General features: G+C 41.6%; 1 protein-coding gene across 2 annotated transcripts; it reads left to right on the top strand.

Moving 5' to 3' along the window:
• The first annotated feature begins 120 nt into the window (after window positions 1-120).
• LOC109892879 (hypoxia up-regulated protein 1-like) lies at window positions 121-23832 on the top strand. Of its 2 annotated transcripts, XM_031826782.1 has the most exons (26): window positions 121-931; window positions 1040-1075; window positions 3548-3620; window positions 5703-5796; window positions 6128-6206; window positions 6356-6510; window positions 7284-7360; window positions 7462-7643; window positions 7784-7899; window positions 8922-9108; window positions 9514-9648; window positions 11686-11768; window positions 15361-15493; window positions 15677-15858; window positions 17374-17512; window positions 17893-17941; window positions 18558-18622; window positions 18821-18970; window positions 19439-19623; window positions 19875-19962; window positions 20061-20317; window positions 20939-21023; window positions 21230-21518; window positions 21772-21879; window positions 22182-22289; window positions 22567-23832. In XM_031826782.1, the coding sequence occupies exons 3-26, from the start codon at window positions 3554-3556 to the stop codon at window positions 22614-22616; spliced, it is 3063 nt and encodes a 1020-aa protein (XP_031682642.1). In that variant the 5' UTR covers window positions 121-931; window positions 1040-1075; window positions 3548-3553; the 3' UTR covers window positions 22617-23832. The 2 variants fall into 2 exon arrangements, with proteins under 2 accessions (XP_031682642.1, XP_020341323.1); XM_020485734.2 differs by having other exon boundaries at window positions 121-1075.
• Window positions 23833-26618: the final 2786 nt, after the last annotated feature.

Below are 26618 nucleotides of genomic sequence, written 5' to 3'. Positions count from 1 at the left end.
TAGGTCCCCTTAATACAATGTCATATAATTTACGCCCATTAATTGAACGTGGACCAATCACATATTGACAAAAATGTTGTTCTCGACAGCCATTACCGAAATGACCTATCACTCTGTAGTACTTGGAATGTGGACGACGGGCTCTTGCCGCTATCATATCAACTGGGAAATCGGAAATCTCTGACTTCCGACATCAGTGCGTTCAAAACAACTGCGAACTCGGGGAAAAACGAGCTCCGACTAGTGAAAATCGTTTAGAACCGTCATCATGTGCGGCAGGGTAGCCTAGTGGTTAGAGCGTTGGACTAGTAACCGGAAGGTTGCAAGTTCAAATCCTTGAGTTGACAAGGTACAAATCTGTCATTCTGCCCTTGAACAGGCAGTTTAACCCACTGTTCCTAGGCCGTCATTGAAAATAAGAATTTGTTCTTAATTGCCTTGCCTAGTTAAATAAATAAATCAAACTCGGAATCCCAAATCCGGAACTCGGGTATTTCTTTCCGACCTGAAGATCACTGACGTCATGATTCCACCTTGTTTATTTCTGAGTCCCCAATATTCTTGAAACCACCAACAGGGTCAGCGCTGTCCTCGCGGAACACGACTCTAGTGGTTTCCACAAGATAGCGCAACCACAAAGTCAAAATCGAATATATCGTGAAAATAATTGAAAGCAAAAATGATATTTTTTGGTGTAAAATTTAAGGTTATGCATAAGGCTAACCGTTTGGTTAAGGTCAGGTTTAAAGAACATACATTGTAGAAATTAGGCAGGGTTTATGAATTTGTGTCTGTGGTAACTACTGACGACCGACTCGAGTGGATCCAATGAGATCACGCCGCGTTCTGGGCCCAATGGCGAGAACAAGCAGGTGATAGCAAGGGAAAAATCAAGAAATCTTTATTAGAGTGCCTACGAAGAGGTTTTTAGGTAATAGATCAAGCCAACAGTAAGAAGTATCACCTACAATAATACAGTTTAGCTTGCTGCAAGTAAAGGCGTGCGCTTTAATTTTGTTTATATTGTTGTTTAAACCAGTCTGCTTCAAAGAACTGAACTGCTGGAGTGGAGAAGGTAAGGTTCTGCTCTGTCAGCAATGTGCCTAGCTATTTAAGTAATTGTTTTTCCATTATATTCTAATTACCAGCAAATACTGTTGCTCATGGGGTCCATTGACGCAGTCCCAGCTACCTGTTATTTGCTAACATAGTCTCTCATTTCAAATGAAATGGTTGAGGGATTTTAAAGGTGAATTTTAGCCAGCTGTGTTTCTAAAAAGCATTATTTGTATTGTAGGAAGCTACCTAACTGACGGAACCCGTTTACAGAACCCAAGACTTCTCTTTGTTTTTGAATGAATGGTCAAGGCATCACCTGCGCTGGGCGTCCATGGCATTCATACTGTACGCCAGTGCTCCATGATGGGGCTAGAAGTTTCCACGATCATGTATTTGAATATGAATAAATACATGCTATATAGCCATTAGCTTGCTGATTGCCTATTGTTTTCTACTTGATATAGATATTAGCTAGCCTAAATCATTCATTTCGCGAAACGTGCCCTAGTCCGTAGATAGAAAAAGAATTGCCTCACGGTTTCATCATGCTTCCTGACTTTTCATCAGCACTTGAATTAAGTCACAGAACTAAACTGAGTCACAGAACATCCACTTACCTGAACAGTGGTAGAAAAAGTACCCAAAATCGTACTTGAGTCATTTTCTATTAAGTTATCTTTACTTATACTCCAGTGAAAGTCACCCAGTGGTATACTACTTGAGTGAAAGTCAAAGTATTTTGTTTAAAATATACTTTACTTGGAAACTTAATGTAATTGCTGCAATGTACTTAAGTATCAAGTTACAGTAGCAAATATCGTTTCAAATGACTTATATTAAGCAAAGCAGATGGCCACTTAATATTTATTTATGGCTAGCCAGAGGCAGGCTCCCACTCAGACATAATTTACTTACGAAGCATGTGTTTTTTGTGTGTCTGCCAGATCAGAGGCAGTAGGGATGACCAGGGACGTTCTCTTGACAAGTGTGTGAATTACACTATTTCTGTCCTGCTAAGCATTCAAAATGTAACTAGTAGTTTTGGGTGTCAGGGAAAATGTATGGAGTAAAAATGACTGTTCTTCAGGAATGTAGTGAAGTAAAAGTTGTCAAATATTAATAGTGAAGTACAGATATTCAAAAAAAACTACCTAAGTAGCATTTTCACTGAAGTTCTTTACACCACTGCCTGAATGCACCTGGACAGTGAAGGTGGCACATTTTGGAAATTTGGAAGGAGAGATGACTAGAAATGATGCGTTTGACCGTTTTATATGTGGATTAATTAGAGGACCTTGTGCATTTCAGGCAAAATAACAACTCAATGTTTATATTCCGGGACAAATTAGGAATTGCAATCTGGGAGATGGATTTACATAGGAACAATAGAGCCTGGGACCTAATTTAAAAAATTCTGCTTGGTTTTTCTTAATTTTTTTGCCTGCCATATCAATTCTGCTATAGTCTGAGACATTATTTTAAGTTTTAGAAACTGGGCCTGAGTAACAGGCAGTTGACTTTGAGCACGTCAGTCAGGCGGAAATTCACGAAATTAGACCCTATCCCTAACAAGATAATGCTTTTTGACCAGTTCCCAAATTAACATAATTGGTTCAGAGTTTGTTTTTATATTTTAACCTGCGTGTCGTGATCGCGTTTGGTGTGGGGGGGACAAAATACATTTGTGCATGATGACGCACGCGTGCATCCGGTTTGGTTTCGTGCTGAAGAAGAATGGCAGAGCATTATGTAAGTATTCTTGTGGATTTCCTACATCTGCACTGGTATGACAAGTTTTGTATAGGTGAAAGCAATGTGGTGTATGACCACCAGGCTTTGGCTTTCACCGCTCCTCCTGTTCAACAGTGCAGGTGACGGAATGGACACACAAGAACAGGAGTCATCTTTGAGATGTTCCTTTTACCTTACTTGCTGCTCTAGAGCAGTGGTTCCCAAACTGTGCGGCACCACGTTTTTTCTGGAGCTCAATACGGCTTTCAAGTTGTAATAGTAGAATTCACAGGGGGGTTGGGGGTGTGTGTGGTGTTCCCCAATTCTGGAAGGGGGGCCTGAGTGGAAACACTCTAGAGCAGGGTTTCCCCAAAATCAGTCTTGGGGCCCCCCTGTGTGCACTGATTCAAATAAAGCTTGATGAGTTGGTTATTTTAATCAGCTGTGTAGTGCTAGGGCAAAAAACTAAATGTACTACCGGGGGATGTGCTCACTCTATTTCCTTTATGAAACATTACTTTTTACTATTTGCTGATATGCATTGTATAGAGAAATTGATGAAATTGACTTCTAAAACAAATGACAACATTTGTAGCTAATGGATTTGTACAGGATGACAAAACCGAGTCGAGGATAATGAATCTTTATGAGGTCTCAAAATATTGAACCAATTATTTCTTCAGCACACTTACCATGTCACTAAGAAGGCTGCTGTTAGCATTTGAATATCTGTTTTTGTTCTGCTTTGTGTGTACAGGTCACCATGAGGAGGAAGCTGACTTTATGGGCTCGCTTCTGCCTCGTCTTGGCTCTGCTGCCTTCACAAACAGGTACTAACGCTACACATGGTAATTCCATCCAAGACACCTGCCCGCATCAAGCACCGGCAGATTCGCTTAACACCAAATTCAAATTTCAACATAAATCTGAATGCCTCCATTTTGAGTGCGAGAAAAAATGGACACGTGCAGAGGTTATAGTTAATCTGTCACATTACAATATGATGCATTGTCTGTATTTGTACCTATTTACACATGAATTTACTGATGCACGGATGAACATTGATTAAGTTCGATGTCAACTGATGCAAAAGACTGATTAATCACTCACATTGCCACCATACCACTGTAGCCAGTGAGAAATCATTGAAGCTAATCACCTTTAGTATTGTCTCACTTAGTCTGTAATAGAGGTCGACCGATTATGATTTTTCAACGCCGATACCGATTATTGGAGGACAAAAAAAGCCGATACCGAGTGATTGGATGATTTAAAAAAATAAAAAAATATGTATTTGCAATGACAATTACAACAATACTGAATGAACACTTATTTTAACTTAATATAATACATCATTAAAATAAATTTTGCCTCAAATAAATAATGAAACATGTTCAATTTGGTTTAAATAATGCAAAAACAGTGTTGGAGAAGAAAGTGGAATATGTGCCATGTAAGAAAGCTAACGTTTCAGTTCCTTGCTCAGAATATGAGAACATAAGCTGGTGGTTCCTTTTAACATGAGTCTTCAATATTCCAAGGTAAGAAGTTGTAGTTATTATAGGACTATTTCCCTCTATACCATTTGTATTTCATTAACCTTTGACTATTGGATGTTCTTATAGGCACTTTAGTATTGCCAGTTTAACAGTATAGCTTCCGTCCCTCTCCTCGCTCCTACCTGGGCTTGAACCAGGAACACATTGACAACAGCCACCCTCGAAGCAGCGTTACGCATGCAGAGCAAGGGGGACAACTACTCCAAGTCTCAGAGCGAGTGACGTTTGAAACGCTATTAGTGCGCACCCAGCTAACTAGTTAGCCATTTCACATCACATCGTTACACCAGCCTAACCTCAGGAGTTGATAGGCTTGAATTCATAAACAGCAGAGCTGCTGGCAAAACGCACAAAAGTGCTGTTTGACTGAATGCTTATGAGCCTGCTGGTGCCCACCATCGCTCTGTCAGACTGCTCTATCAAATCATACACTTAATTATAACAACACACAGAAATACGAGCCTTAGGTCATTAATATGGTAGAATCAGGAAACTGTAATCTCAAACAAAACATTTATTATTTCAGTGAAATACGGAACCATTACGTATTTTATCTAACGGGTGGCATCCATCAGTCTAAATATTCCTGTTACATTGCACAACCTTATATGTTACGTCATAATTATGTACAATTCTGGCAAATTAGTTCGCAATAAGCCAGCGGCCCAAACTGTTGCATATTCCTCACTCTGCGTGCAATGAACGCAAGAGAAGTGACAATTTCACCTGGTTAATATTGCCTGCTAACCTGGATTTCTTTCAGCTAAATATGCACTTTTAAAAATATATACTTCTGTGTATTGATTTTAAGAAAGGCATTGGTGTTTATGGTTAGGTACACGTTGGAGCAACGACAGTCTTTTTTCGCGAATGCGCACTGCATCGATTATACGCAACGCAGGACACGCTAGATAAACTAGTAATATCATCAACCATGTGTAGTTATAACTAGTGATTATGGTTAAGTTTAATGATAGCTAGCAACTTACCTTGGCTTCTTACTGCATTCGCGTAACAGGCGGGCTCCTCATGAGGCAGGTGGTTAGAGCGTTGGACTAGTTAACCGTAAGGTTGCAAAATTGAATCCCTGAGCTGACAAGGTAAAAAGCTGTCGTTCTGCCCCTGAACAAGGCAGTTAACCCACCGTTCCTAGGCCGTCATTGAAAATAAGAATGTGTTCTTTAACTGACTTTCCTAGTTAAATAAAGGAGTAAAAAATTATGAGAACTTGAAATCGGCCCTAATTAATCGGCCATTCCGATTAATCGGTCGACCTCTAGTCTGTAATCATCACTTTGTTATTACAAAAGTACAGGTAATGGAATAATCATACCTATTATTTTGTCCATACAGCCTCTGTTGCAGTCATGTCAGTTGACCTGGGCAGTGAGTGGATGAAAGTAGCGATAGTAAAACCTGGCGTGCCAATGGAGATTGCTCTAAACAAGTGAGTATTGCTATTTTCATTGTCTCTAGCCATGTCATCGCAATGGGTTTAGGACTTTGTGCTTTTAGACAGAAATCCCTATTCCCTTTCATGTTTGATAAATATTCATAGTTATTAATATCGTACTCATCGCTCATGTGTGAGTACCCTAGCTGTTCTTTAGTGTTTACAATGCATGTTAACATGGCAATACCTAAATGGGCCTGTGTTGAATAGTGAATGAAAATTGGCTGAACTAAGGGTCAGTTCACGATAAATATATTTTTTAAAGCATTCTCAAAGCTTTAACTTGTTTCAAATAGTCTGTCTTATCCTTCTTTGTGTTGCACAGGGAGTCCAGGAGGAAAACGCCAATAGCTGTGTGTTTAAAAGAAAACGAGAGACTTTTTGGAGACAGTGCATTGGGAGTGGTAAGGCACTTTGTCATTGATAACCTACCAGGTCCAATGTTTTAAAATGTCTATCATGCAGTTAGTGCTCTGTACTCCCCCATGTGAATCAATGAAGTTCATGAATTAATATCTATACTGACATTGATTTGTTTTTCTTTCTCCCGCAGTCTGTGAAGAACCCCAAATTTGTCTATAGGCATCTTCAGAGCCTCCTTGGAAAGAAGCATGACAACCCACAGGTGGCGGTCTATCAGAAACGCTTCCCCGAGCACCATCTGGTGACAGATGAGAGTCGGGGCACAGTTCTCTTTAGCAACTCGGAGTAAGTCGTTTTTGATTTCATCTCATTGGTTCCCTTTTCCTTTGTTTAGCAGGAGGTAATTGAGCCAAGTGATTTGTTGACGAGTACTAATAATACGGACGTCTATGGACGATATGGGGGAAAATGCTGAACCATTAACTTATTGTTTGTCAGTGTACAACGTTCCTTTGTGTACTGCCCAAATAGCACATTTTAAACCGCCTGTGACAATGTCATTGATCCAGTATGTCCTATGCTGTAGTTGTGGATAAGAGTGATTGGTTCTGGGGCCTCGTTTCTCTAAGGCATTGTGGCACAGCGGTCTAAGGCACTGCATTGCAGTGCTGGAGGCGTCACTACAGATCCAGGTTCGATACCAGGCTGTGTCGCAACCGGGAGACCCATGAGGCGGCGCACAATTGGCCCAGCGTCCAGGTTAGGGGTGGGTTTGGCCGCCTGGGATGTCCTTGTCCCATCACGCTCTAGCGACGCCTTGTAAATACATGCTGACTTCAGTCACCAGCTGTACGGCGCTTCCTCCGACACATTGGTGCGGCTGGCTTCCGGGTTAAGCGAGCAGTGTCAAGAAGCAGTGCGGCTTGGTTGGGTCGTGTTTGGGAGGATGCATGGCTCTCAACCTTCGCCTCTCCCGAGTCTGTACGGGAGTTGTGGTGATGGGACAAGACAAACTGGATATCATGAAATTGGGGTGGAGAAAGGGGTTACAAAAAATAATATATTTTATAAAAATATGAAAAGTGCTTGGCTGTAATGTCTACTCTGTTTTCCTGCAGAGAAATGCAGTACTCTCCAGAGGAGCTCCTGGGCATGGTTTTGAACTATTCACGTGGACTTGCTCAGGACTTTGCAGGTTTGTCTGTTCACTAGTAGTACGGGGAAAAGGTTTTCTCTCAACATTGTTGCCCAATTATTTTGAAGCCCCCCTTGAATGTATTTTACTCTCGCTTACAGAGCAGCCCATCAAAGATGCAGTGATCACCGTCCCAGTCTTTTTCAATCAGGCAGAGCGCAGAGCAGTCCTGCAGGCCGCACAGATGGCAGGTGTTAAAGTCCTTCAGCTCATCAATGACAACACGGCGGTGGCACTCAACTACGGCGTCTTCAGGAGAAAAGACATCAACAGCACAGCACAGGTGCGCTAACTAGGCTGCTTTTACAAGTGTTTTTTAACTAGGTTCAGTCTTTTTGAGTTGCGCTCCATAAGTTGTTTCGTGGGTCAGAAAAGTTGCTTTGTGTAACCCTAGACTTATATTCCCGTTGTCTCTCGCTACAGAACATAATGTTCTATGACATGGGTTCAGGCAGCACAACGGCAACCATCGTCACATACCAGACAGTCAAAACCGAAGAGTCGGGTTCCCAGCCACAGCTCCAGATACGAGGAGTGGGGTGAGAGAAAAGGACCTGTATACCCACTTTTACACACACACACACACACACACACACTGCAACACAGGATGTTGGGGAAAGCACACGCCTTGCACTCTGCTCTAATCATTATGAAATAGGTATTTGTTTTGTTTTCATTCCATATACAGTGAGCTCCAAATGTATTGGGACAGTGATTAAAAAAAAAAAGTTTTGGCTCTCTACTCAAGCACTTTGGAACGATAGAATGAGTATGAGGTTAAGGTGCGGACTGTCCACTTGAATTTCAGGCTTTTCATCCATATCTGGTGAACTGTTTCGAAATCACAACAATTTTTTTACGTAGTCCCCCCTTTTTAGGGGACCAAAGGAATTGGGACTAATGCCGCTGTGTAGTTAAGTATTTGGTCTCATATTCATGGTACGCTATGACCACATCAAGTTTGACTCGACAAATTTGTTGGATGCATTTACTGTTTAGGTTGTTTCAGATTATTTTGTGACCAATAGAAATGAATTGTAAATAATGTTTTGTAATTTTATTGTAACTAAGAATGTTTCGAAACACTTCGACGTTCATGTGGATGCTACCAAGATTACGGATAATCCTGAATGCTTCAAGTATTATTACAAAAATATTATATCCCCCCCAAACATGCTAACCTCCCCTGTTATTGTAATGGTGAGGTTAGCATGTCTTGGGTGTTTGATATTTGTGCTCCTAACCCTAACTTTATAATATACCATATAAGTGAACTTGTCCCTATACCTTTGCTCCCCTAATAATAGGGGGGGGGGGGGGGGATTATGTACAAAAAGGGTTTTCTCGAAACGGTTCATCCGATATGGCTGAATATACCCTCATATTAAAGCTTAGTCTGCACTTTAACCTCATAGTCATTGAATATTTTCAAAACAATGTGTCACTGTCCCAATTCTTTCGGAGCTCACTAAGTATTTGTATTTTCAATGTCTTATTGTGGATCGATGACAAGCGCATTTCTCAAATGTTCCTAACCTAACAATGTTCTGTCTTTGACCAGGTTTGACCGCTCTCTGGGGGGCTTTGAGATGGAGCTGCGGCTGCAGGACCACCTGGCCAAGCTATTCAACGAGCAGAAGAAGACCAAGAAGGACGTGAGGGAGAACCACCGGGCCATGGCCAAGCTCCTCAAGGAGGCCCAGAGACTCAAGACTGTGCTGAGCGCTAATGCCGAATTCATGGCACAGGTGACGGGACCTTCGCTAACCCCAGTCTTACACCATTCTCCTTACCTTTGCTGCAGTTGAGAGTCATTACCAGTTACTCCCATGTCACCCATAGTGTTCTACTGTAGATGTGTAACCTTGTAAAATAACTACACAGGTGAAGCCATCGCATTGCTTCTTTATCCCTCCATTCCCTGTCACTTCCAGTCTTGCACTGTTCTGCACATTTAGAGAAATAGGGTATTTTTTTGGTAATGTTTCTTATGTATTGATGTTCTGTCAGGTGTGTTAGATCTGAAAGTAAGCACCCATTCATTTGGGGAAATGTTTTTAGCTGCACTTTTACAGTTACCCATAGTGTTCTACTGTAGATGTGGATTACAGTACATGTAAACCAAATATACTCGCACTTTCTTTGTTGTTCAGGTGGAAGGGCTGCTGGATGACATGGATTTCAAGGCCAAGGTGACCCGTGTGGAGTTTGAGACCCTGTGTGCTGACCTTTTTGAGAGAGTACCTGGCCCTGTACAGGATGCCCTCAGCTCTGCAGAGATGTCCCTGGTGAGTCACCGCAGCTTGTGTGCATTCATTAGGCACCAAATGGACTTAACCAGGAAGGGAATCCCTGGATTTGTCCAATAACTCGATTTTTGGTTTTCCGTTGAAAACCTTAAAACATTTCCCGTTGAGTGCCTTCATGAACATGACACTTGTTTGTCTATTGATATTTTAGTAAAGCAGTGGCCAACTTTATTTTACATTTTGGGGAGACTTTATATGCACAAACGACAGACAAAAGCATCAAAAGTCACAGGAAAACCAGCATTATCAAAAAGAAAACTAAAGGATATTTGTTCTGAAGTGTCTTCGATCTGAGATGACAGATTGGGAGACAGATGTTTTTTTTTTTTTGCTTATATACTTCCATTCATTTTTTTTCAACTGGTACCGGGGGACCTTCAGGTGAATCTTGTGAGGCCTGTGTGCATCCTAGAGCAAAACAACCAACATGTTTGTGAGTCTCACCTTTGCAAAGAGGGCTCATATTAGTGTGTAGCCCAAACTGTTTTGACGCTACAGACCGAACTTGGAAGATCGGCTGTACCGACATCAAACGAGTCCCAAGATGCTTGTGGGGGTCGACGAGAAAAACATAGTCTTAACTTTCCATAGAGGGGTCATAATATACCGAACAAAAATACAACTATTTAGAGTTAGTTCATATAAGGAAATCAGTCAATTGAAATACATGTATTGGGCCCTATTCTGTGGATTTCTCATGACTATTTCTCATGACTAGGAATACAGATATGCATCTGTTGGTCAGACCCCCCCCCCCCCCCCCCCAAAAAAAGAGGTGTATGGATCCGAAAAAAGTCTGTACCTGGTTTTACCATTTGCCTCATGCAGTGCGACACATCTCCTTCGTGTAGAGTTGATCAGGCTCTTGATTGTGGCCTGTAGATGCTGGATATTGGCGGGAACTGGAGTATGCTGTCGTACACGTCGATCCAGAGCGTCCCAAACATGCAGACCATGGAAGGACCATATGCAGTCCACTGAAGAACTGGGACATTTTCAGTTTTCTGGAAATGTGTACAGATTGGGCTGTGTATTATCATGCTGAAAATGAGGCGACGGCGGTGAATGAAGGGCACGACAATGGGCCTCAGGATCTCGTCACGGTATCTTTGTATTCAAATTGCTGTAGATTTAAAATGCAATTGAGCTTATGCCTGCCCGTACCAAAACCCCACCGCCACCATGGGGCAAACCGCTCGGCCACACAATGCTGTACACATGGTCTGTGGTTGAGGCCGGTTGAACATACTGACAAATTCTCTAATTACAGACAGAAATACTCAGTTTCATCAGCTGTCCGTGTAGCTGGTCTCAAACGATCCCGCAGGTGAAGCCGGATGTGGAGGTCCCGAGCCATGACGTGGTTATACATGGTCGGCAGTTGGGAGGCTGGTTGGACGTACTGCCAATTTCTCTAAAATGACGGAGGCAGCTTACGGTCGAGAAATTAACATTCAATTCTCTGGCGACTGTTCCGGTGGACATTCCTGCAGTCAGCATGCAAATTGCACGCTCCCTCAAAATTTGAGACATCTGTGGCATTGTGTTTTGTGACAAATGGGGATAAACACATTTTTGCACCACATTTGAGAGAAATAAGCTTTGTGTGGCACAATTTTGGGATCTTTTTTATTTCAGCTCATGAAATATGCGACCAATGCTTTACATATTTTTCAGTAGTTTGTAGGCCAACCCGTTTGGACGCCACAGACTATTTTGTAAGACTGATTTGCAGGATGTCTCATGGTCTGACACACTGCAGATGTGGAAGTCCGACAGGCAGATGTGGTGGATTGAGACGCTTCCAATGCAAAACAAAAACATACCTTGCTTAAACTGAACAGATTTTTATGGGATTGTTGTGTTCTGCTAATTAGATTTCCACGAGGGTGTGGACATTGACCTTACGGGGTTAAACATGTCAAGCCTTCAGAGATTTCTACAGAGATTGAACCAACACATGTTTGTTTATTTGCAAGTACTGTAAGTATATCTTCCAACATTGTTTTCCAACAGGATGAGATCGAGCAGGTGATCCTTGTGGGTGGCTCCACCCGAGTGCCTAAGGTGCAAGAAGTGCTGCTCAAAGCCGTTGGGAAGTATGTCAACAGTTTCACTTGACACTGTCAATACTTGGGGCTCTACACTACATGAGGGACATATTGTCCAGGGTTTTGGCTGTAAGATGTCATATTCAAAACAAACCTCCCTAGACAATGGAACACAATAGAATAGAGTAAGTGCTTCACCTGAAAGTGTTATAGGTAGTATCTACTAGAGTGATGGTATGTAACTCACATGTTGGAAATGCTCCATCTGGGATGAAAAGGCTGAAAGGGATAGTTAGACCCAAAATCAAACTTTGCCAGGTGTTTTTGGACCTGAAAAATGTAAATTAGACTAAGGTGTACACCATTTGTTGTGAAGGTCAGCTAGATATGCCTTAATTGCAAATTAATATGAAAATAGGCCAATGTTCCCTTAAATTTGGGCACTGAGCAAATTGCAGATCTGAACGTGAACTTGAAAGTTGTGAAAATTCTGTGCAACTTCCGGCTGTGCCCATTTTAAGTTTCCAAGTAGACTACCATGGCTTTTTGATCATAATGTATTAGGCCTACAGTGCCTTGCAAAAGTATTCAGTAATTCCCCCTTGGCGTATTTCCTATTTTTTTTGCATTACAGCCTGTAATTGAAATGGATTTTTATTTGGATTTCATGGAATGGACATACACAAAATGGTGAAGTGGGGGAGAAAATGAACTTGTTTACAAAAATTCTACAAAATGAAAAGTTGTGCATATGTATTCACCCCCTTTGCTATGAATCCCCCTAAATAAGATCTAGTGAAACCAATTACCTTCAGAAGTCACATTAGTTAAATAAAGTCCACCTGTGGGCAATCTAAGTGTCACATAATCTGAGTATGTGTATATATGCATGCTTGCACCTGTTCTGAAAAGCCCCAGAGTCTGGGGCACCACCAAACATGCGGCACCATGAAAACCAAGGAGCTCTCCAAACAGGTCAGGGACTAAGTAGTGAAGTACAGATCAGGGTTGGGTTATAGAAAAATATCAAACTTTGAATGTCCCACATTAAATGAAAAGAAAATGGCACCACAACAAACCTGCCAAGAGAGGGCTTACCACCAAACTCAGGCCAGGCAAGGAGGGAATTACTCGGAGGCAACAAAGAGACCATGAAGGAGCTGCAAAGCTCCACAGCGGAGATTGGAGTATCTGTCCGTAGGACCACTTTAAGCCGTACATTCCACAGGGCTGGGATATATTGGAGAGTGGCCAGAAAAAGCCATTGCTTAAAGAAAAAAATTTGCAAACACATTTGGTTTTTGCCAAAAGGCATATAGGAGACTCCCCAAACATATGGAAGAAGGTACTCTGGTCAGATGAGACTAAAATTGAGCTTTTTTTGTTCAAGGGAATTAACACCATCACCCTGAGAACACCATCTTTTTCATTGGCAGGGACTGGGAAATTGTTCAGAATTGAAGGAATGATGGATGTTGCTAAATACAGGGAAATTCTTGAGGGAAACCTGTTTCCGTCTCCCAGAGATTTGAGACTGGGACAGAGGTTCACCTTCCAGCAGGTGAACCTGAACATACTGCTCATATGACCCTAAGCATACTGCTTATGCAAAACTTGAGTGTGTTAAGGGGAAACGCATTTAAATGTCTTGGAATGGCCTAGTCAAAGCCTAGACCTCAATCCAATTGAATATATGTGGTATGACTTAACCATTGCTGTACACCAGCGGAACCTATCCAACTTGTAGGTGCTGTAGCAGTTTTGCCTTGAAGAATGGGGGGGGGGTGAATAGTTATGCACGCTCAAGTTGTTGTTTTTTCTTCTAGTTCTTGTTTGTTTCAGAAAAAATATTTAGCATCTTCAAAGTGGCAGGCATGTTGTGTAAATAAAACGATACAAACTCTCCCAAAATCCATTTTAATGCCAGGTTATAAGGCAACAAAATAGGAAAAATGCCATGGGGGGGTGGTGAACTCTTTCGCAAGCCACTGTACCAGAGTGGCCTGCCATAAAACAATGGTGAAAATGCATCCCATAACATTTTAAATGTTTGGTGGTCAATGTAGGCCTACATTCCATGAGACTTTTGAAAGAAACATGCAGGGATTGACATTGACCTGTTATCTAGTCCTTCAAACAAGGTTACTGAATGTGGTGGTTGCAAGAAACCACTTTATGTTATTGTTCCCGAACCATTTATTTTAATGAATCAGACAAATGATGCTAACATCTGCCTATTGGCTACTTGGCTTAGTCAAGCCAACCTCAAAATACAACAGACCCTTTTTTAAGACCAAAAATAGCTCTATACCGTACTTGCTTTTCAACGATGTCAAATCAAATCAAATCAAATTTATTTATATAGCCCTTCGTACATCAGCTGATATCTCAAAGTGCTGTACAGAAACCCAGCCTAAAACCCCAAACAGCAAGCAATGCAGGTGTAGAAGCACGGTGGCTAGGAAAAACTCCCTAGAAAGGCCAATACCTAGGAAGAAACCTAGAGAGGAACCAGGCTATGTGGGGTGGCCAGTCCTCTTCTGGCTGTGCCGGGTGGAGATTATAACAGAACATGGTCAAGATGTTCAATGTTCATAAATGACCAGCATGGTCGAATAATAATAATAATAAGTCAGAACAGTTGAAACTGGAGCAGCAGCATGGCCAGGTAGACTGGGGACAGCAAGGAGTCATCATGTCAGGTAGTCCTGGGGCATGGTCCTAGGGCTCAGGTCAGTTGAAACTGGAACAGCAGCATGGCCAGGTGGACTGGGGACAGCAAGGAGTCATCATGTCAGGTAGTCCTGGGGCATGGTCCTAGGGCTCAGGTCCTCCGAGAGAGAGAGAGAGAAAGAAAGAGAGAAGGAAAGAATTAGAGAACGCACACTTAGATTCACACAGGACACCGAATAGGACAGGAGAAGTACTCCAGATATAACAAACTGACCCCAGCCCCCCGACACATAAACTACTGCAGCATAAATACTGGAGGCTGAGACAGGAGGGGTCAAGAAATGTACATGTTTTGTGCTCTTGTATGAAGCAATGACACCCCTATTGCTGACTAGAAATTAGCTTTTAACTGGGCTAATAATTCACTAACTAGCGAAGGATATTAATAAAATGTGCACATGTGGCTACATGCAGCTCTTGCTTTGATCTCAAAACAAGCACATCTAAAGCCTGTAAACAGTCCACTTCAAAAAATGTCACAGATCTGTATATGGCAATGGTCTATTTGCATATAGGCCTACTGCAGCTCTGATTGGTTATGCTGCACCGGTCTGTGTAGAGTACGGGTGCAATAGCATCCTACTCCAACGCTGTCTGCCTACAGAAAAATATCTTATTTTTATTACATTATGTTGCATTGAAAGTGGCTATTGCTTTGATCACAATTGCCACAGTAAAGGGAAATGATAGTTAACACCAACTGGTTAAACTCTAGAAAGTTGAGTGAAGTTGTCTCGTGCACCTCTCCTGTCTACGGTAGTCCCGGGCTACACCGCAGCTTCGAGTGAACATTGGTTGAGGCATGTAGTTTCATATACAAACCATTTGACTACTTTTGAGGTCTGAAAAAGTATCTGGCCAACCTTGTTTTTGAAGTGATATTTCACTTTGACCTGACTGTGTGTAGAGAGGAGCTAGGGAAGAACCTCAACGCAGATGAGGCTGCAGCCATGGGGGCTGTGTACCAGGCCGCTGCCCTCAGCAAGGCCTTCAAAGTCCAACCTTTCCTGGTTAGAGAGGCAACCGTTTTCCCCATTCAGGTAACACAGCCCATTCTTTAACATTGAAACCCACCCCTTAAAAATAAATAATAATAATTGAATTGCCTCAATCCAAAATGAATGTAAAAGCTAAGCACCACACAACTGCATGTCATATGGTGCTCATCTTTTACATTTATTTTTGATTGTAGCGTACAGCTGTTTGTTTCTCTCACTCTCCAGGTGGAGTTCACAAGTGAGATGGAGGAGGATGGTTCCAGGATCCTGAAGCACAACAAGCATATTCTGTTCCAGAGGATGGCCCCCTACCCCCAGAGCAAGGTCTTCACCTTCAACCACACTGACGACTTTGCCTTCAACATCAACTACGGCGATCTCAGTTTCCTGGGCCAGGAAGACCTCAGGTGAACACCACCCAAAATAAAGTTGGATTTAATTGGTCGGATTTTAGGTCTGGTTTCCTGGGCACAGATGAACCTAGGCATGGACTAAAGCATGCTGAATGGATGTTATTACGATCTCTTTTAGTCGGAATTTGGACTAATCTTCCACGAGTCCTCAAACATTAAAATACAACTTATAATAAGATCACATTTTCACATACAACACACTGTAACAGACATAACACTGACATATTGACCAGATAAAGTCTGAAATTATAGTTTGATTCCTTCATCTACCATAGTCCTGCACAACCTTCCAATTTAAATGGTTCTAAAGTATTGTTTGAATTTATATTGGAAGGTTTCTGTTTTGCTCAGAAGTTATTCCATTTCTTTATGGCTCTAAATCATAAAGTTATTTTGTCTTCTGTCTGGATAAAACAGATGGTGGACAATCTATTCCTAGTATTTACTGAAAGTCTGTCTCTTACCAACTGAATACTGTTGTGAATAGAGTTTGGCTGTTTTTTAAATGGTGTACATTGTGAAATAAAATAAGCATGTTTTTTAATTATCTTGATTGATGACCAACATCTCATTGAGCATGACTACAACAGAAGAACCATATCTCCACCTTTAAACAGTCCTTGTTGCTTTGTTCTGTGCGATCTGCAGCCTCCTAATGTCACTTGCTGATGCATGTCCCCAGACCACAGAACAGTAGGTCACCTGACTACCAATTAATGCTTGGGTTGTTTGCTAAAGAACATTTCCCGGTAAATATTTGGCTATACTTCTGATCATGCATGCAGTTTGAATATATTTTTTTACATGAGTTTGAGACAACCATGATAAGCAGTTGTCTTGCTGCACCCGTAGTAGTTTGGTTTATGACACTTCTTCAATTTGTGGGTCCCCCCAATACTTAATTGTATCCCATGCTTTGTTGGCCTTTTGCTGGTGGAACAGACCAACATAACCTTGGTTTTCCTGGTGTTCAAAACAAGTTTGTTCTGGGAAACCCACTTCATTATTTCCTGGATCTACTTGTAGAGCCTGCTGTACCCGTTGAACCAGTTGTCTTGCTGTATAAATTGTAGGATCATCTGCAAATATAGTAGATTGAGTTTCAGATAAGATAAAAGGAAGGTTATATATGTGTGTGTAAAGTGGCCCAATGGAGAATACATTGTTTTTGTTTTTTTTGCCTAGGATTTGATTGGATGTGTCCAGGAAATCGGCCCATAGATTTACCCCACTCTGTGAGCCATCACGGCTAAACGGCAAGGTCTGAAAAGGTTTTATATAGACCGCCTGGGAAATTAAGGATATGCTATAGCAGCGTTTGTTCGGCCATTTATATTAGGGCTATAGACACTAGGGGGACAAATAAAGCTGTTTTGAATTTAATTGGAATGGAAGTGACGTACAGCTAACTTACCTGTTGCATTAACATTCAATTATCATCAGATGCATTAACTTGGAGGGGTCTGATTTTAATTGGAAATAAAAAGTGTCATTTCTTTCTTCCACCAGTGTCTTTGGCTCTCTCAACCTGACCACAGTGCAGCTGTCTGGGGTGGGCAGCAGCTTCCAGAAGCACACAGATGCTGAGTACAAGGGCATCAATGCCAGCTTCAACATGAATGAGAGTGGCGTGCTCCTCCTTGACCGGGTCAGTACCATATAATTACTTATCGAATGTGAATTATATGAACTCTATGGTCAGTGCAATCCTCTAATGCTTATGGAGCTCCTCTCTGGAAGTACAACTAAACCTCAAATACAAAACACATCAGGCTTTTTATACTTTCAAGATGGTTGCAAAATACATCCAAATAATATTTCATATTTATGTTAAGGTTTGATGCAATTTACTTTTTTAAAATGTAAATCTACATTCTCATCGCGTTTGCATCTGAGGTTTGTAATGCCTTAATCTACCCACATAAACCCAATTAAAATTGGCTTGGTTTGAAGTTATTTTGAGTTGATTTAGACACTATTGAACTCTGTTTTGGGGTAATCGACATTGACCTAAGTTGCTTTCTTCAGGTGGTGTCTGTCTTTGAGACCGTTGTGGAGGAGGAGTCTACTCTGACAAGTAGGTTTTATGCTAACATTGTAATCATTTGACATCTGATCACCCCTTTAGTCATAATCATAGTAGAGGTGGGCGACAGACAAAATTACCTGAATTGATGCAAGAACTACGTTTAACATTAATGTGCATCACTTTTTAAATGATCTTTTAAAATGTTGTTACTAGTTTGGTTGTATGAAAAAGGAAACCGCACACTGCTCTTGATAGTATCACTGATTTTTAAAAGCTTACGTATCGGCCTCACTTCTGACGAAGGCTGTGCGACCGATATGTAAGCTTATTAAAGATCAGTGATACTCTCAAGAGCAGTGTGCGGTTTCCTTTTTCATTCATCAACTGTTGCCATGAACCTGCAAAAAGTTTGCTCAGATGTGCGAGTGCCTTTTGAATTTTGAGTTACTAGTTTGGTTGTAGCCATCAATTGTCAAATTAACAATCACCCATATTAGCATACTTATTTAATTTCAAGCTTCACATTTCTCTAGTATAGGCCATGAACTAATGAACTATATCAGCAAAATGCCTGCGATAAGGATCTGTATGGTAATGTCGACAATTTTCAGGTTATTGTCCCAGCTCTAAATCAGTCTCTTCCATGTCTTAATTCTGTCTTGAGGTTTTTCCAACCTGTATGGAGGGGGATCCTCGGAACCCAACACAAATGTGACTGAACCAGTTCAGGTAACACTCTACTAAGTTACCATTCTAATGTAACAAGCACCAGAGTTCCTCCTTAACACTAGTTCAGCCAGTTCAGGTGGGAAAGTGGGGAAAACCAACACATTTCTGTTATGGAACATGTGCTTTATATATAGAGGTCATGTTCAGTAGGGCCATGTCTAACTCTCTCTGCCGCTCCCCTATTGTCTCTGAATCCAGGATGAGAAGGTTCATCCGGAGTCTGTGAAGGCGCAAGAGGAGGCTGCGCCCCAGGAAGAGAAGCAGGAGCCTGGGGAGGAACAGCAGCAGCAGGAGGTGGCCCCAACCCACGAGAAGACTGAGGGAGTAGACAGTAAGGCTGACCTTCAGGTAAGAGCTTGGCTCAGTTGGATTCCACATAAATGCCTGGGATGTCGCTGGGCCTAGCTCAGTTCTCCTAGTTCCACATTGTGGAATGTTTAGATGGAAATATGTAGAACACAAATGCCTCTGGCATGTTTAAGGAATCCGGACAGCTCTATTTGTGACATTTCTATCTGCAACATTCCACAATGTTTGCCTTCTAAACGTGGCCCTGGTTTGTTTAGCTCAGCCCTGGGGTGTATTCAGTCCTTTTGTGTTTAATGAACTTTCCAAAATGTTAACGATGTTGAATGGAATGTTTGGCAAGAGAATGTTGTCAAGAGAGGGGGGGGTGTATACTAACCTCACATGAATGAGTTTGAACTCATTCTCTGTTTGAATTCAACATTAAATAACTCATTACCGTAATGTAAATTAGGCTCTCGAATAAACCAAGATTCCATGAACTATTAAATATTTTATTTTTCTGAGCAGGATGAAAAGGAGGGAGCCAAATCTGGAGAAGAGGAGAAAACGACAGAGGAAGCGGCTAAGACGGAGGCCGAGAAGAAAGCCAAGCATCAGAAGAAAAACGAGATCTATGAGGGTGTCACAGTGGAGCTCCAAGTGAAAGATATCCTTAACCCTCATTTAGAAGCCATCACCTCCTCAAACAAGAAGTGTGTTGCTCTTTCCTTATGACATTTTAGTTGGGCTCAAATGTGCAGGGTGGGGAAGTTGAAAATAAATTTTTCAAGCTGTAATAATGCTGATATTGATGTAGCGTTGTAACTTGTCAAACACCTAGTGACTTCAGAGGCTTTGAATCTGTTGGCGTAAAGGGTAAGTTGTTTGACAGACTCATAGACCGAGGTTTGAGTCCCGGCTACCTCCAAATTCACTGCAATAATGTTTGTTTTCTTCCTGTCAGGCTCCAAGACCTGACTGATAGAGACCTGAAGAAACAGGAGAGGGAGAAGACGCTGAACAGCCTTGAGGCATTCCTTTTTGATACCCAGGTTAGAACAGTACCTTCACAGTACAACATCAGTATATTCTGTCTGGCGCTCTCACACGTGTGTGTATATATAAAGCCTTATCTCCCCCCCTCCATTAGGACAAAATGTACCAGGAGGAGTACCAGGCAGTGGTGTTGGAGGAAGAGAAGGAAAACATCCTGGCCAAGCTGAGTCAAGTGTCGACCTGGATGGACGAGGATGGCTACTCTGCGTCCACCAAGGAGTTGCGGGAGAAGCTGCAGAGTCTCAGAAATCTGTGCAAGGCCATGTTCTTCCGCGTGGAAGAGCGCAGGAAGTGGCCTGGCCACCTGGCCACCCTGGAGAGCAAGCTCAACCGCTCTAGCTTCTTCCTCAGGTGGGTCAAAGCAGCTCTGTTAGAGCTCTAGGATCGGCTTCCCCTTCACCATTCATAACCTGGAATGGAAAATTGAAAAACTGACCCAAGATAAAAACTGACCCTTATTTTACCAGGTCATTTTTATCTATTTAACTAGGCAAGTCAGTTAAGAACATTCTTATTTTACATTGACGGCCTACCCTGGCCAAACCCTCCCCTTACCCGGACGATGATGGGCAAATTGTGCGCTGCTCAATCACGGCCGGTTGTGATACAGCCCCGGATCGAACCAGGGTCTGTAGTGACGCCTCTAGCACTGGTGCAGTGCCTTGCCTGAAAACAATCTTTTACAGCAATGACCTGGGGAGGAGATTAATTAACAAATTGGAAGCTGGGGGTGATTAGGTGGCCATAATGGTTTAAGGGCCAGATTGGGGAATTTGGGATCTCTTTCCTTTGACCAGAGGAAAGAGGGACCCCTACTGGCCCTGTAACACTACTTTCGGCAGCATCTGGTTTCCCATCCAGTGACCGGCCAGGACCGACCCTGCTTAGCTTCAGAGTTTAACATTTTAGAGGTGAATCATGAGATGTACAATGCATCCATTTGACATGGGTCTTCTGTGGTTTTTCCTTAAGGAGCTCCAAACTTGTACCAGAGGATGACCGAATCTTCACTGACGTGGAGCTGAAGACGTTGGAAAAAGTCATCAACGAGACCTCTGTATGTAATGATGTTTAATAATGTCCTATTTGTTTTACTCAGCGCATTTGTCAATTATATTATTTTGATTGACCATTATTACTCAAATTTGAGAATGTGGTTCAAAACAATCTATATGGAAGCGATTCACTTTGAGTGCCATCGTTTGTAATCTTTGATTATTTTTCATTTCATTTTAACCGCCAATACCTCCCCCTCTTCCACAGACGTGGAAGAACAACACAGTAGCTGAACAGGAGAAGAGTTCTCCCACGGAGCGGCCTGTGCTGCTGTCCAAAGACATAGAGTCCAAGTGGGCTTTGCTGGACCGCGAGGTCAACTACTTGCTGAACAAGCCCAAGGCCGCCAAGCCCAAGGCCGCCAAGCCCAAGGCCGCCAAGCCCAAGGCCGCCAAGCCCAATAACAACAGCACCACAGAGAGCAGCAGCAGCAAGGCCAACAGCAGCAAAATGGTAGAGAAAGTCATACTTCCCAAGGAGGAGACCAAAGACGAAGGTGGGAAAAACCAACACATTTCTGTTATGGAACATGTGCTTTATATATATAGAGGTCATGTTCAGTAGGGCACACCGTAGCAAAACATTTTGAAACTAATTAGAGTGTATGGACTGTAGGTAGTCCCTCCCTGTTTAAGTACATGTCATTTGCAAAGGAAGTGCATTTGCAGACTTGTTCATATGACGTGTGATATCTTATCAATGATCCCTTAGACAAATGTAATCATTGGCGGCATTTGTTTTCATTCAAGAGGGCACTGAGGAGGTGCAGCAAGAGGAACCACCCATCAAAGAGCCCACTGGACAGAACACAGACTCACTCAGCCAATCACAGCCTGCAGATAAAACTGCAAGTACAGGTACGTCTGTCATAGAATGTATGTAATATGTTCATGTTCAGTTTGGCACACCGTAGCAAAAGGTTATGGAGCATTTATTGGACAAATCCAGGTAGTCCCTCCCTGTTTGACCCTTTTTCTTCTGTTTGGTACGTAATTAAGGGGGTTCCTCAGCAATGATTTTCATCTAATGAATGTAATTTGCAAAGGAAGTGTTTTTGCAGACTTGTTCACATGACATGGAACTTGTCAATGATCCCTTTTAAACAATTCTAATCACCGATCATTTCTCTTTTCATTGGCAACATTTGTTTTCATTCAAGAGGGCACTGAGGAGGTGCAGCAAGAGGAACTACCCATCAAAGAGCCCACTGGACAGAATACAGACTCACTCAGCCAATCACAGCCTACAGATAAAACTACAAGGACAGGTACGTCTGTCATAGGAACAGTGTCTGCCATAGAAACTACCTTTTTGCGTGTGTGAATTGGCACCCAGTTGCCTTTACAATTTCTCGCTATATAAGTGGGTATCTGATGGAAAAGAATTGGACATACCATTCAAGCTAGAGTAACTGTCTGCAACTATGAAAAGGAAGGGCATTTTAGTTGTCCTTTGGTCTTTATTTTGGTTTTATACCTGGTCATATTTGTAATACTGTGCTGCTACATATTTGAGTATAATATTGTATTCCTCCCAATTTTCAGAACCAACAGAGAAAAACCAGTCAGAAAACCACAAAGGGGATGAGTTATAACAGCTGGAACAAGATTTGATTGTATTTGTTGACTGTTTAATGGTTTCCTACATATTTTTGGGGTTTTGTTTTTCCAGACTTTTATTTTGAAAACCGTAAAGTCATTGGATCAGCTCAGACTTCTTGAACTGTCTTATTCCCACTACCTACCCCTCGTTCTCACTTTCTGTTCACCTTCATCCCCCTCTGGCCGAACATCTTTCCCCTCTTACTGACATGATGAGCAAGGAGCGCTGACGAAGCCTGGAATAACCAGCGAATGAACTGACACAAGACTTCAAGTCTTCAAACAGGTTTAGGCATACTTTCCCACATGCAAACAACTACTTGGACAACTGTATATTTGCCCTGCATTGAACAAAAGTGTTTAGTTTTGGTAGGACTAATGATAACAGGACTCAATGTTTCCTCCACTGGAACTCTGTTGCATTGCATCGTTTGTCGCTTTCTGGGATCAGGAAGGGTAGTTGTGATTTGACCTCTCAAGCAGGCTTGTTTTCACGTCTTGCTTTTATTATTTTTTTTGTGGGTTTGCACTGGTTGTTGAGAAATATATCAAATGGGCTAGAGCTAATGTTTGCTCCTCTTGGGAAATGGAATGGTTTTAGTTGAATATTGAATGCCTTTAATACCTTGTATTGTGGCGCATAAACGAAGGGGGAATTGATTTGTCATCCAAATATTACTGATGACCAGTCGTTAAATGTGTTCATAGGTGTAAAATCTATTTCATGCTTTTCAGAACCTTCTCGCCATGGTCTTCTGACAATTCATCAATGAATTAGCTTGAGGGAAACATTTTTCACTGAAGTACATCTATCTTGATTTCTACTTTCCCTAAATTGTACTCCAATACATAAAGTTAAATAAACTTCAATTACCAAGGTGTAATTTTGGGCTTGCCATTGGTTGTGTTCAGTAGGTGAAAAAATAAAATGTCATTGATTATCGTTTTGTTACGCTGTGCCCTACTGAACACAACCCTGGTCTTTGTATGGCTGCAAGTATGAATTTGAGGGCTGTTGCACTGACTGAAGAAGAATAAGTAGATAATATCCATGTCTCAAGCTGCTTGAATCTCTACCAGAGGAGTGTGGTTCCTGTTCTTTGTATCACAGATAGTTTATTCCCCCTCAAACCAATGGGATTGGGGGATGCCAAAGCTTTTGTTTCTAAACTGTTAATAGTATTAAAAAGTATATGGTGATGAACAGTGGAATGTTTTTTTTTTATTCTCAATCCGTGTCTAAAAATAAGATGTGTATTTGAAGACCCACGTCATCTAACAAATACAAATGTACTGTTGTAACTCTGGGCTAGGGTTGATTCTGTAACTCAAATCTAAGTAATGGTTTCATTGCGTTTCAATTCCAGATTGGTCTGTGTGAATGTGTAACTGACCAACTTGAAGAGCAGCAGGACAGATTATGAAGAAAAATTTAACAATTTCTATTTTACTTGTATAAAAGCTGTCAAGTGTTTGAGTATGGTCTTATACACCAGTATCTGTAAAGACTGGGACACTTAAGGAAAAGACAACTATAACATTTAAATATGATTTGATGGACCGCATCAAAAAGGAGCCCTTGAAACCCTAATACACATATGTAGTCATTTTGAATTGTGACATTTGGTTATATTGCATAGCATCCATTGACACTTGTCCCTAAACAAAGAGAACCCTTAACAATACCAGACTTTCATTGCTTAAAGGAAATAAACTATTTAAAGATGCAGTGCTATCTGTGCAGGTTACACAGAGATATTCACATGGAAAAGTGTTTATTTTCGCCTGAAATTTGCTTGTCATCTTTTGGACTTAACCTTCCTACCTCAAGGGCTAGTAGCCTAGATGTGTTAAGACCAGCCAGCCATGCCCATGTCCCGAAAGTGAAATCCTTGCCCATGTGCTATTTCCTTGAATAAGCTGTGTGGATGAAAGCAATATAGTCAACTGGTACGCAAATGTATAGCCAGATTGTACTGACCCACCTAGTCCTTTAGGTCAGTGAGCATAAAAACTAGGACTTAGGGAAAGAAACCACGTATCCAACAACTGTCACTTGTGTAGATTGTCGTCTTCGACATGGTCCTTGGCTCAACGATCCAGTATGACATAAAGGCTACCATAGAGATACAGAGTGCACCAATGACCCCTGCTGCTATGGCAACCTCCTGCACAGATTCATGTTTTCCGCGACTGCAGGTTCAGAGAAAAGACATCACTAAGATTTGTTTTTAGACAACTTCAGTAATATTATATCCGTTGAAATTAAAATATGAAGTACTCAATATTGGGAAAAGGTCGCAGTGTCTATTTACAGCATGCATTGCCTTCAGAAAGTATTCATACCCCTTGACTTAATCCACATTTTGTGTTACAGCCTGAATTAAAAATGTATTACTTTTGTCAACCATCTACACTCTACCCCATAACGATGAAGTGAAAACATTTGTTTAGACATTTTTGCCATAAAATTGAAAATGAAATGCGGTACTATTTAATTTACATAAATATTCACACCCGTTTGCTATAACACTGCAAATTGAGCTCAGGTGCATCCAAATCCTTTGATCATCCTTCAGTTATCACTACTCCCCTGCTTTATGGGGGAGTGGCCAGAAGGAAGCCACTCCTGAGAAAATGGCACATGACAGCAGGTGAAAGACTGAGCATAATGCATAAGATTCTGTTGTCTGATTAGACTAATTTAATTCCTTGGCCAGAATGCAAAGTGCTATGTCTGGAGAAAAAAAACAGGCACAGCTCATCACCTGTCTAACACCATCCCTACCATGAGGCATGGGTGTGGCAGCATGCTTTGGGGATGCTTTTCAGCAGCAGGGTCTGGGAGACTGGTAAGGTTAGAGGGAACAATGAATGGATGCAAACACAGGCAGATCCTTGATGAGAACCTGCTTCAGAGTGCAAATGACCTTAGACTGGAGCAAAGGTTTGCGTTCCAACTGGACAATGACCCTAAGCATACAGCCAAAGCAACGCTGGAATGGCTTCAGAACAAAAATATGAAAGTCCTTGAATTGAATCCCATTGAAAATCTGTGGAAAGACTTGAAGATTGCTGTCCACCACCGCTCCCTATCTAAATTAACAGAGCTTGAGAAAATCTGCAAGGAAGAATGGGAGAAAATCCCCAAATCCAGATGTGCAAAGCTGATACAGACAACCAAGATGACTAAAAGCTGTAATCGCCGCCAAAGGTGTTTATACAAAGTATTGACTAGGGTGTAAATACGTATAAATGAGAAATGTCTGTATTTAATTTTCAATACATTTGAAAAAGCTTTCAAACATGTTTTTACTTTGTCGTTATGAGGTATTGTGTGTAGATGGGTGAGGGGGGAAAGATCTATTTAATTCATTTTGAATTCCGGCTGTAACACAACAAAATGTAGAGTGTCAAGGAGTGTGAATACTTTCTGAAGGCACTCAATTTAATGTATAATACTGTATGTGCATTTCATGTAGATATCATATCAATGATTATGATTTTAAAAAAGATGATTACCTTCAGATACGATTCTGACAGGATCACCTGCATAAAAAAATGAGGAAATTCTGTGTTCATAACATCAAAACCCCCTTAACCAAAAAGGCATTACTGGTATATGAACGTGCAGTAGGTAAAAGTGATCCATAAATTGTTACTGTGTCGTCAATATTTTGCTGATGGGCCATTGAATGCTGACGCGAATGATGATCATGAATGATCAGTGGTTTTTGCTCACCATAGTCCACTTGGGTGCGGATGGGTCCGAAGCTGACTGTGGCTGTGTTGGTCACAGCCGTGTACTGGACCTCCCGGCCTCCTTCTTGAGCAGATGATGTTGTCCGTGCAGTTCTGGGAAGAATAGGGGTGGTTGGAACAGCTTCCTTACACAAGGTCATAGGCTATAACTAGCATCATCTACAGTGCCTTTGGAAGTATTCAGACCCTTTGACCATTTCCACTTTTTCCACAAGTTAAAGCCCTTTCTAAAA

This window comes from Oncorhynchus kisutch, linkage group LG6 (assembly GCF_002021735.2).
Source record: "Oncorhynchus kisutch isolate 150728-3 linkage group LG6, Okis_V2, whole genome shotgun sequence".
NCBI lineage: Eukaryota > Metazoa > Chordata > Actinopteri > Salmoniformes > Salmonidae > Oncorhynchus > Oncorhynchus kisutch.
The sequence above is the reverse complement of the archived record's forward strand: the minus strand, read 5'-3'. Positions and strand labels throughout refer to the sequence as shown.

Coding starts and splice junctions, on each gene's coding strand:
- LOC109892879 (XM_031826782.1), top strand. CDS start 3,554: ATGAGGAGGAAGCTGACTTTATGGGCTCGCTTCTGCCTCGTCTTGGCT. Junction 7,644..7,783: donor ACATCAACAGCACAGCACAG/GTGCGCTAACTA, acceptor CTCTCGCTACAG/AACATAATGTTCTATGACAT. Junction 17,513..17,892: donor GCGTGCTCCTCCTTGACCGG/GTCAGTACCATA, acceptor TGCTTTCTTCAG/GTGGTGTCTGTCTTTGAGAC.